This window comes from Thalassophryne amazonica, chromosome 4 (assembly GCF_902500255.1).
Source record: "Thalassophryne amazonica chromosome 4, fThaAma1.1, whole genome shotgun sequence".
Taxonomy (NCBI): domain Eukaryota; kingdom Metazoa; phylum Chordata; class Actinopteri; order Batrachoidiformes; family Batrachoididae; genus Thalassophryne; species Thalassophryne amazonica.
The window spans coordinates 84,678,018-84,690,789 of record NC_047106.1 but is presented as its reverse complement, the minus strand read 5'-3'; the positions used below and the strand labels follow the sequence as shown (position 1 = coordinate 84,690,789).

General features: G+C 38.4%; 1 protein-coding gene across 1 annotated transcript in view; it reads left to right on the top strand.

Moving 5' to 3' along the window:
* Positions 1 to 12,772, top strand: part of LOC117508950 (arf-GAP with Rho-GAP domain, ANK repeat and PH domain-containing protein 1-like) — a 315,020-nt gene that overhangs the window by 86,729 nt on the left and 215,519 nt on the right. The window contains exon 2 of the mRNA XM_034168785.1: positions 5,119 to 6,227. Within this exon, the coding sequence (XP_034024676.1) occupies positions 5,182 to 6,227 (1,046 nt within the window). The 5' untranslated portion in view covers positions 5,119 to 5,181. The remainder of the gene's footprint in view (positions 1 to 5,118; positions 6,228 to 12,772) is intronic.

Below are 12,772 nucleotides of genomic sequence, written 5' to 3'. Positions count from 1 at the left end.
ACTATTGTTTCATTTTAGTCTTAAATACTCCAAAAATAAAGCATGCTCACTCTGATTGGCTGATTTCCAGTCTGATATTTTCCCATATTACCATTACCATGACAATCAGTCCAGATTGCTTATCAGATTTGTGACTTTGTTTGCAATTTTTATGGTGCAAAATTAAACAAACAAAACAAAAAGTGAACAAAAAAATTATGAGCGATGAAGGCGGCCATTCTCCAAGTGAATTTTATTATCAATGAGTTTGAATTGGAGGAATTAACAGCAAACAAGCTTGAAGTGCACATGCAAAATGAAGACCATTGGTGGGCACAGTGAAGCAAAAAGTTAGCTTTGATAACCATTAGTCCGTTAACTGAAAAGTTATCTTTTATGATGCTAAACTGATAAACTGCTTAAAAAATGTATCTTTACTACAGATAACCAATATTGATTCAGATGCGGCCACATCAGATTATACTGTCAGCTTCTGATAAACCAGTTTTGCTTTCTTTTTGCTGCTGGGTAAATTCAAAGATCACAAACACATAAGAACACACGAAAAATTAATGAATAAAAAAAATAAAATCCCAAACACTGTCATCATCTTTCAAAAGCAGTAAAACACAGTATTAGAAGTTACAGTTTATCTCGGAATTATATACACAAACTAAAAAGCTGCTGCTTTTTTCACACGTTTTGAACCCTGTGGCTTAAACAACCGAAATACGTCCATTAATGCATTGATTGGCAGAGTAAAAGACACATTAGTAAATATAAATTCTTACCTGTTAGTTTCAGTGGGATTCATCTGAAGAAATAAAGCATCCTTTTTAAAAAAAATCCAAAACAGTGTCTAAACGATGAAGAAATGTCCCTCTATACACACAGCTGCGCTGGCGATTAAAGCCACAAAGAAATAAAATGTTAAAATTAGTCCTTTTTTGTGTCAAGCGACAGGCACCCAGTCTGCCACAAATACACAACAGACAGACTAAAATGTTTGATTTTAGGGTTTACAAACATTTTTGACTGTTAAACTTTGCTTACTTTACCAGCAAAAAAAAAAAGGTTATCGGAACTGAATTTATCGGAAGATAATTGATGGTTTATTCAGCACGCACAAACAAAATCTCTCATTTACAAAACAAGTCAAGAGAAAACAAAAATTAAAACATATAGAACAAAACTCAAGCAATATACCAATTTAGTGCGGCTGAAAGGATGTAGGCAGAAGTTTCTGTGTACAAACAAAAAATAAACACGAAAAACAAAGACCAGTCAGTAATGTAACGCAGTGAAACAAAGAAAGTAATACAACAGACAAACAAAAAATAGCCACACAGGCAATTTACTTAATTACTCAAACTATAACAAGTTAATACATTATTTTTATACAGTCTTTTAAAACAAGCTAATGTACTAGATACCTTAATACAATCTAAACAATCATTCCACACTAACACCCTTTACCGAAACGCAATGACCTTTAGCAGTAGTTAGAATCTTTCTTCTATCAAATACCAAAGTTCCACGCAAATTATAACTGGACTCTCTCATTTTTAACGACTCCTGGACATGTTGAGGCAAGAGTCCATTTTTAACTTTATACATTATCTGTATTGTAAAATAATCAACCAAGTCATAAAATTTCAAAAACTAAAGATGAACAAACGATGAATTTGTTGGTTCACGATATGGTTTTTTACTTATCACTCTTATAGCTTTTTTTTTGTAACAGAAATATTGGATTAGTATTTGTTACCTCCGCCAAGGAGGTTATGTTTTCGGTCACGTTTGTTTGTTTGTCTGTCTGTTTGTCAGCAGGATAACTCAAAAAGTTTTGAACGGATTTTGATGAAATTTTGTGGAGTGGTTGGAAATGACAAGAGGAACAAGTGAACGCACCGGGATCCGGATGACGCATGTCTATGGCATTTTCAATGTTAAAAGTTAGCATTAAGCAGTTGCAGCTGTCATCACGTTCGGGTGCATTTGTTTTCAAATTGTAATATTTCTTACATTTATTTTTGTTTATATATTAATAATCTAATGATTATTATACGAGGTCTATTAGAAAAGTATCCGACCTTATTATTTTTTTCAAAAACCATATGGATTTGAATCACGTGTGATTGCGTCAGACAAGCTTGAACCCTCGTGCGCATGCGTGAGTTTTTCCACGCCTGTCGGTTGCGTCATTCATCTGTGAGCAGGCTTTGAGTAAGGAGTGGTCCACCCCTCTCGTCGTTGTTTCATTGCCAGGAAATGGCGGAATGATTTGGGCTTTTTTTCCATCAGAATTTTTTCAGAAACTGTTAGAGACAGGCAGCTGGAAACCCTTAGAAAAATTTATCTGGCTTTCAGTGAAAATGTTACGGGCTTGGTAGAGAATAAGGAGTGTTACTGTCGCTTTAAGGATGGCCCCCAGAGCCTGTGGGGCGCAACACGCTCCGAAGCCGCCATCGACAGGCTGAATGACCATTTCATTTCTAAACAGATGGCTGTCTGGATCCGTGACCATCGTGTGCCATTTCTCTGGTTATCACAAGAGCTGGACATCAACCATTTTCCGGCAGATTTCACTTTTAACAAGAGATTTTGTCATGGAAAGCCGAGCGGAGGCTTCGCGCGTCACGATGGATTCGCTACTGGAGCGAGACAAAACCACCTCCGTTTTGGTCTCACAGGACGGCTTTGAGATGGCGTTCAGACAGCTGTCAGTGGTTTTTTCCATCGAGTGATTATCCGAGAAATTGTGGATGTGCCTGGACATGCCAGAACATGTCCTGTGAGGCTTCATCACGGCGTTGCTTTGCGCCATGCTGCACCAAATCCATATTGTTTTTGAAAAAAATAATAAGGTCGGATACTTTTCTAATAGACCTCATATACAATTTTAGAGAAAGAGACAAAAAGAAATAGATCACTGTGCCAAGGAGGGAGTCTCTTTAGGGTCAGTGACCCTATGGCCTTGTTTAGAGAAGTGTTTCATAAGTGTTAAAAAATTCATATATTTGCAGTTTAGATGAATAATAAATTGAATTTTGTCTCTTATTTGTTTTTGTCTGTAAGCACATGCAGTATCAGTATCAGTGCTCAGATGACAGTAGCTTCTGGGAAAGGTGCAAGTTGCAGTAAACTGTGATGCCAAGCGCTAAGGATGCATGCTATCTAGTCACAGCAGATGAAACTTTTTTTACTACTGAGCATACATCATTGTTAGACTTTTTTAGGTTCAGTGATTCCACGGCGTGTAGATGTTATGGCGTCAGTGACCCCATGGCCTTGGCGGAGGTTTGCACTCTCTGAGTGCTTCTAGTTTTATATGTATTTCCCCAAACTTCAATGCAATAAGTCATATAAGGGACAAGTAATACAATGAAACCAACAGATGCTGGGGGAGAAAGTATTGTACTTTGTACAAGATAGCAATAACTTTAGATATTTTGGACTCTATGTTTTATATGAGTTTTCCAACAGAGCCTATCATCAACAAAAACTCCAAGAAATTTAGTTTGAGATACAATTTCAATTTCAACGCCATTCAACAATAATTTACTGCTTAAATTTCTAGGCTTATTTCCAAATATAATGCACTTAGTTTTACTGAAATGAAGTGATAATTTATTAGAGTCGAACCAATATTTAAATTTTTGCAATTCCCTCTCCACCAAGTCCAAGAGCTATCTCAAATTATCCCCATTACCAATCACAGTTGTATCATCAGCAAACAAAATACAACTCAAAGACTTAGAAACCAAACCTATATCATTAATATACAACAAAAACAATAATGGCCCAAGGACTAACCCTTGGGGCACCCCACACGTAATCCTCAAAAATTCAGATTTCATCCCACCAAGATGAACATACTGATATCCATTACGTACATAGCTAGCTATCCAGTTAATTGGTCCGATGATGGTTTTAAAACTCCTCTTAAAAGCTAATCCACTATCAGATTATCTGTTATCGGATTATCTGAACTGTGCCCACCACTGATGAAGACCAACAAGATGAAAACACAGCTCTGACCAACAAGATGAAAACACAGCTCTGAACAGCCATGGAATCCTAAATTTGACCTGTTGTATGAAAATCCTTCTCTGCTCCACTTCACTATGAGGCTGTGAGTGGTGGTGCGACAGACAAAAGTTGAACTCTGCACAGTTTCTCCAGTCACAGCACCAGGAACCTGTCATTTTTTTGGGAAATGGACTGCATTTATATTGCACTTTCCCATCTCAAAGCTCAAAGGGCTTTACAATTATGCCTCACATTCACCCATTCACACAAACACACTCACACACCAATGTCAGGGTGCTGCCATGCTTACAACATTGCCCAAGGACCCTTAGTGCTTTTCCGTCTGTCTGGGTTTCCTTTTTAACTGAGGATCCTCTGATCTGAAACCCAATGCTAAACCACTAGATGACCACCTCCCACTTCTTCACAGTTGTCTTGGTGGCTTCCCTCACTAGTCTCCTTGCACTGTCACTCAGTTTTTCAGAACTGACACCTCCAATAAACCTTTGTTTTATCACTGTTTGTTAAATGTCAAATACAAAAAAACAAAACAAAACACAAAACAAAAACAAAGAAAACCCACAAAACAATGGAAAACCCAAGAAAAAAATTTAAGACTTGCCTTAAATGATTCAACTGAAGTAGACTTTTTAATATCAACATGCAAACTTTTTCATAATGTAGGAGTCTGGTATGCAAAGTCTCTAAAACCGGTTGAGTTCTCAACCCTCGGAACACAGAGCAAGCTTCCATCCTGTGATTGCAAGACACGAGAAGGTACATAAGGTTTAAGAAGTTAAAAAGACCTCTTGTATCTGAATCTGTATTGGAATTGAATCAGAACTGAGAAAATGTGGATGGGCTCCTGTCTTTTTATGCACTGTAACTTTTTAGATACATTGAAATTATGTTTCTTTGTTTTCATCTAATTCATGAATTTGTTGTTGTTCATAGTAAAAAGTACTACACCAGTCTTTTTAGGAAATAGAAAACCACCAAATGTTAATTGTGATACCACCACACTGCAGTACACATTCAGGTGGGTCCTACTTACTAAATAATACAAGTACACTCACTGATTTATTTATTTTTTTCTCCCCTACACAGGCTGTGTAAATGATAATCTGAAGTGTGAATTCGACTGTGGAGGTGGACTCTCACGCACTGATCATGTCACAGTCTGATTCCTGTGTATCTGTGTGGAACTGGTTGCGTGTACTTCATCTTGATCAGTACTCTGATGCATTCTGGGATGCTGGTCTGACAACATTACAACAGTGTCGAAACCTCACACCTGATCAGCTGGAGAGGATGGGCATCACATTGCCGGGCCACCAGAAACGCATCCTGTCCAGTCTGCATAAAACCGCCTTTGTTCATCCTGGTTCATGCAATGTGAGGCAGTCTGACACAGACTGTGACTCTGAGGAAGCAGATGGGGGTCAGAGATCTGTGTATTCTCGAGCTCCTCTTAGAGAAAAGCCTTTGCCAAACCCAGCAGAGGAAAACCCCGGCCTTAAGGAAAGGGGCAAACAAAATGAGGAGGCAGTGAGACCCATCCCCTGTGAAAGACAAAAACCAGTCCCTAAGGAGAGACGGACGACCAGGATTAGTGAAGAAAGCAGCAAAGGACAAGACAAACCAGTTCCTGCAGAAAGAGTAGTGGCATTGAGACAAGGATATGATCAAGAGAGGGATGTGGGAGAGATGAAGAGGCCTGTACCTAAAGAGAGGACTCAGTTTCATTCTGTACCTCCAGTGGGTTCTCACACCAGACCCATCATCTCTTCACTGTCAGACTCCACTTTACCCCCGATCCCCCCACGCAGCACCCCAAACTGCCCTCCGCAGCGTTTCACCTCCACTCTGACCCCTTCAGCCCGCACTCTAACCCCGACTTCACCTAAAACAGACAGCCACATGGTGGATACTGGATTCATCTTTGAGAGTTCCGCCCCCATACAGACTCATCTGCAGACCTCGCTTCAGTCTTGCACAGCTGGTCAACATTTAAGCAAAGATGGAGGAAGAAAAAATTCACCTGTCTCTCCCAGTGTCTCCCTGTCCTCCATTTCCTCAGTCTCTTCACCTGCTTCATCAGCAGAAACCAACCAAAATGAAGGTGCACCACCTCTCCCTCCAAAAATAGGTGCTGTAGCTAAAGGCCCTCCACCACTCCCTCGAAGGCTTCCTACACAGTCTCCCAAAACTCGAAGGTAATTAAAAAATAAATATAATTTTTTAAAAATATCCATGCAGAAAATGCATCTCTAATTTCCGTGCAACCATCAGTACTCTATGCTCTCTACAACTGCTGGTCCTCTGTGCTCCAAGCTGGCTACATTTAGTAATTTCTCTTTTTAAAATAACTATCCCCTCTTAAGTTTCTGTGCTTCCCACGGTGTGAGCATGGTCAAGGTTATGGTTTTAGTCATTTTTACAGTAGAATGAGTTTGTTATTTATGTGATTACTATTATTGTTTTTATGTATTTATTTAATGGTTGCATCTACCTGCACTGTGTGGCTGAATACACCTAACTGCTAACCAGGTGTGTGTAGAACACACTGAGCTCTTTATAAATTCTCTCAATCAGGCATTGGCTCAGCAAAGTGAAGCCACATCCATTGTGTTACTTCTCCCTCTGCACCACCAGTAATATCTGCACTTGTACCACGTGCATATGTTCTATAATAACATTGTAACAAAGAGTTAAAACTTCTATGACAAAGCTGTCCTAACATGCTGTTTAGTAACTGACACGTGAGTTGTGTTGTTATTAGCCCTCATGTCATCATAGACATTTTGGCTAGAAATTATTTAGTTATGTGAAAAGGTCATGTCCTGTGTCATTCAGGTTTATTTAATGTGGCTGGCGTATATTTAAGCATCTTTGTGTTCATCCAGTTTGGTCCATATATACAAAATTGCACATGTATAAGAGAATTATAGATGATACATGTACGCATATAGTGGGAGTACTACATTGTGAATGTATTACTTGAATGTATTTCATGCAAATCTAAAATTTGATGTATGAAAGACTTTTGGAAACAGTTTCAGCTGCAGTGGAATAACAGGACATCCCGAGGCCTGAAACAGCTTGTCAGTCAAATGTACAACTGCAGTATTTTAACTTTTGTCAACAGTTTAATATTGGATTGGCACAGAGATAGATTTTCTTGAAAATACAGTGCATCCAGAAAGTATTACCAGCCCCTTCATAACAGTTTGTTACAGCCTTATTTCAAAATGAAGTAAATAATTTTTTTCCCTCAAAATTCGATTCACAACACCTCATAATGACAACATGAAATTTTTTTGAAATTTTTGCAAATTTATTTAAAATACAAAACTAAGAAATCACATGTACATGAGTATTCACACCGTTTGTTCAGTACTTTGTTGATGCATCTTTGGCCGCAACTGCAAATTCAAGTCTTTATGAATATGATGCCACAAGCTTGGTGCATCTATTTTTGGGCACTTTTGCCCATTCCTTTTTGCTGCACCTCTCAAGCTCAATCAGGTTGGATGGAGACTGTTGGTGCACAGCCATTTTTAGATCTCTCCTGACATATTCAATCGGATTCAGGTCTGGGCTCTGGCTGGGCCACTCAAGGACTTTCACAGAGTTGTCCTGAAGCCACTCATTTGATATCTTGACTGTGTGCTTAGGGTCATTGTCCTGCTGAAAATGAACCGTTACCCCAGTCTGAGGTCAAGAGCGCTCTGGAGCAGGTTTTCATCCAGGGTGTCTCTGTACATTGCTGCATTCAACTTTCCCTCAATATACTGACTAGTCTCCCAGTTCCTGCCACTGAAAAACATCCCCACAGCATGATGCTGCCACCACCATGCTTCACTGTCAGGATGGTGACTGGTTTCCTCCAGATATGACGCCTGGCATTCACGCCAAAGAGCTCAATCTTTGTCTCATTTGTTTCTCATAGTCTGAGAGTCCTTCAGGTGCCTTTTGGCAAACTCCAGGCTGGCTGCCGTATGGCTTTTAATAAGGAGTGGCTTCCGTCTGGCTACTCTACCATACAGGCCTGATTGGTGGATTGCTACAGAGATGGTTGGCTTTCTGGAAGGTTCTCCTCTCTCCATAGAAGAATGCTAGACCTCTGATAGAGTGACCATCAGGTTCTTTGTCACCTCCCTGACTAAAGCCTTTTTCCCTCGATCGCGAGCGACAAGTGAACAACTCTAGGAAGAGTCCTGGTGGATCTGAATTTCTTCCATTTTTGATGATGGTGACAACCGTGCTCATTGTGACCTTCAAAGCAGCAGAAATGTTTCTGTACCCTTCCCTAGATTTGTGCTTTGTGGCAATCTTGTCTGAGGTCTACAGACAATTCCTTTGACTTCATGCTTAGTCTGACATGCACTGTCAACTGTGGGACCTTATATGTTGACAGGTATGTGTCTTTCCAAATCATGTCCAATCAACAGAATTTACCTCAGGTGGTCTCCAATTAAGAAACATCTCAAGGATGATCAGTGGAAACAGGATGCACCTGAGCTCAATGTTGAGCTTCATTGCAAAGACTGTGAATACTTATGTACATGTGATTTCTCAGTTTTTTTTATTTTTAATACATTTGCAAAAATCTCAAACGGTTTGTTGTTATGGGGTATTGTGTGTAGAAGTTTGATGGAAAAAAATGAATTTAAGCCATTCTGGAATAAAGATGTAACATAACAAAATGTGGAAATGTGAAGTGCCATGAATACTTTCCGGATGCACTGTATGTGTAACTTCTACTGTAGTTTGCCAGAAGGCACATGGGAGACTCAGAATCCCCAAACCAGAAAAAGTTGGGACAGTATGGAAAATGCAAATAAAATGCAGTAGTCCTTAGATTTACTTTGACTTCTGTTTCATTGCAGATTGCAAAGATATGTTATGCTTTGTGTGGACAATTTTCATTTGTTAATATACACATTCCTGCGTTTAATGCCTGCAGTACAGGAAAAAAAGAAAAAAGTGGGAAAGGTTCAATTTATTCCAAATACAAGAATTAAATCACTTTTACAGTTAATTTTCTTGAGACAAATCAGATACATGAACATTTCCAAGTCATTGACAATGTCTTGGACTTCATTTACATCAATCATTAAGAAATTCAAACAGTATGATGCTGTAAGGTAAATCTGTTTCAAGTAGACTAGTGGTTCTCAAACCCAGTCCTCAAGAACCACCTAACCTACAAATTTTCCATCACTCCCTGTTCTTCCACAAGGTGATTAACCCATTCAGTTGTGCTCAATCAAGTACTACGTAGGCAGTTCTCATAAATTGAGTGAGCATAATGTTGGACAATATGAACCTTAAAGAAACCTCGCCATCAGTGTTACTTTTGCTGATATGAAAACTTTTATTTTATTAAATAAACAATGCAGAAAACACTTTGGGTTTTGGAAATGGTGTCATTATGTAGTTTGTCCATTAGTGGCTGACATTATTTACAGTACTGTCAAGCATGGTTGGGACCCATGTCACCTCTTGGTTGCATTAACGATAAGAGACAGGTAAAGCGGTCAGCTGCCATTAATTTTCAGTCAGAGTGGGCATTTTACAGTGGCGAGAGATATCCAACATGGCGACTGCCAATCTGAGCGTGACATACATTGGATGGTTGATTATATTTATTGTTACTTGTAATATGTTAAACTCTTAAAACAGCAACCCCCAGTTACATTTGTTTTTCATGTTTGATAACATATATATCAATAGTGTATATATATTGTACTTTTTTCCCCTCAACTCCGTAATATCTGTATTGTATCGGCCCCTGATTCCCAGTTTTTCCACTCAAATCCACAAACGCCTATTCTTCTTTCAGAACTGCCATGGATGTCATGGCGGCTTCCCTCAGTTGTCTCCTTCCAACATAGTCCTTCAGTTTTTGAGAACTGCCTACTTGACACAAGTTTGTATTAATGATCGATGTAAATGAAGTCCAAGATATATTCAGTGACTTGGAAATGTTCATGTGTCCATCCCTTCACTTGTATCAATGAAACTGGCAGTAAAAGTGATTATTTAATCCTTATGTTCAGAATAAATTGCCTCCATCTGAACTTTTTTGGAATGTGTTAACAAGCCTTCAGTGTTATGAATTGAAGTTGACCACACAAAACAAGAAACATATTTCCTTCATACCATCTGCAATGAAATTTAAGTCAAAGTAAACATTTTTTTTTTTCAAGAAGGTGACACAAGAGTCTGGGAAACCTTGCATGTCCTGACTGGGGTATGATCTCTTGTTCCAAAGACTGTAACGAAGGAACAACTGGAGCAGATGTTGAGGTAAAGTTGAGAGTGATCCTAGGAGGTGTACCCCCAAACTGGAAGAGTGGTTCCAGCAGATTCCTGGTCTCTGTCCAGAATAGGGCAGTGCTAGGAGCAGCTAAGTTGCTGTGCAGAACCCTCAGACTTCTGGTATAGGATCCAAGGTTGAGGAATATACGCCCCTTTCCCCCAGGAGGGATGAGAGGAAGATTTTTCTCACCCACACACATAAACAGGAGGATTATTTTATTATTATTTTGAGGATTATTTTAAAATGTAAAATAACATGCACAAAACTGTTCATAACTTGTGTAGAAATACTTTTCTCTGTAGTACAATTTGCAAGTTGGATTTAATTAAATTCATTGACTTTGTTGACATCCAAAATCTGTTTTTTTTTTTTGTTTGTTTGTTTTTTTGTTATTTCAGTTACTGGTCTTTCAGAACTTACATTTTATGTTGTTGTTATCACAGGCACCACCGAGACCAGAACTATGCCAAATTCGTGTTGCATGTTGAGACCTTGAAAGAATGAATGGAGGAAACAGAAAACACGTAGTGCTCCTTTAAGAATGTTTGCATCTCCTCATATTGAGGATAATGCTGCCATCTAATGGACATAATGGTAAAACACACCTCTTATTGACTGGAGTCGGGTTCTATTTAAATGTACCTGAAATGAAACACTTCCTGTAAACGGTTAGGGGTTGTTGGGGGCTTTTGGGGACATTGAGTTTAGTTTTGCACATGTGCAAAATGAAGGCAATGGTTGAAGTGGTTGAGATTAGACCTTATTGTTTACTAATACTGCTGATGTGTTACTAAACTGGCTGGTTTCTGTGTGTTTTATTGGGGTGCAAAGTAAACTTTAGTCCTACCTCTGGTGTTAGATAAGCACTGTTGTGTTAAAAAATGCCTAAAGGGGAAAGAAACTGCAGACAGAGAGGAAGTCGCAATGGAGAACAACAGTGAGTTAGTAAAAACGATCTGTCTTTTCTTCTGTGAGAGAAACACAGGGAAACAGTATATTGTGCTGTTACCGTCAACTTCCTCCAAATGTTGTCAGCAAACATTCACCCACTCAGTTTCCTTCCCTGCATGCGCTCTTGCCTCCTCCCACCTTGACTTGACTGGTCACTTCCTCCTCCTCCTCCATTTTCCAAAGTGTTTTTATTTGATGGTTGGATCACCTTTCAGATGGAGTATTTTTGAACATGCTGCAACAGGTAACATGTCTAAATTGTATCTTTCCTCATTCCCTACTTTTATTTTACATGTGTTGTCTGCTGTACCTTTCTTCAGTTTGTTCTCTGTTTCAAACAAGGAAGCTTTTCTTGTCACCTTGGTGTAGCTGTATGACACCAAATTTAAATGAGGGTAAACACAGAGGATATTTGAGTGACTTGCAAGTCCCATTTGCCTTGACTTCATGAGCCCTCTTCTAAGAGGGAGAGACGTTGATCTGTGCTATCCTGGGGCTTTGAAACATTTTTCCTCAAACATTTTAGCCTTCCTGGAACAAGCAGGTGATGTGAAATTCAGGTCATAGAAAATAGAAACTTTATTTTAATTCAACTACAAACATTCCAGTTCTTTTTACATTGTGTCCAAGCAGGGATCTTCCATTGTCCTTCTTCCTTTAAAAAAGCTTTCTTGTATTACATACCAAAAAAAAAAATAATTCATGCAATATGTAAATGTTTTGGGATAATTGACAGTGAACCTTCAATTAAAATCTCATTCTCCACAGAAGTATGTGTTTTTTTCTTTTTGTTTTTTTTTTTTCTTCTTTATTAGAAGACAAAGACAACATGACAACATAAAACAAAACAGGCATTAACGAGCACTGGCAACAACGGTAATATAAAGAAATAAAAGCATGAGGATAATAACCATATAACATAAAACAATACAGACATGATACACAAGGAGGTATATATACATATGCATACATACATACCCACACACACACACATATATATATACACACACATGTACATGTATACATATACACATACATACATACATACATACCCACATGCACACATGTCTACAAAACACATATCTATATATATATATATCTATGTATATTAATAGCAATAATCATAACAACATCAATCCATACCACAGCAACAACAACAATGATTACACAACCTTTCAAAATAGTGTGACATTGATTATTGCGTTGTATCTGACCCATTCTTTTTTTTTTTCTTTTTTTTTTGTCTGTGTGTGGGTCTCATCTTGTATGGTGCATTAAAAACATTGTGGAATGTAGTGCATTAAAAACACAGACATAAATGTAGGGTTAGAATGGACAGGATCCTTGAATGTGCAGTGTTTTATTTTTAATTATCTTTAATGTATATATATTAAATATATATATTAATTCAACCTGTCCTTGTGTTGTTGTCACTATTAGCATTTCATGCAGCCGTTAATCATATAAGAAATCATAAAATCT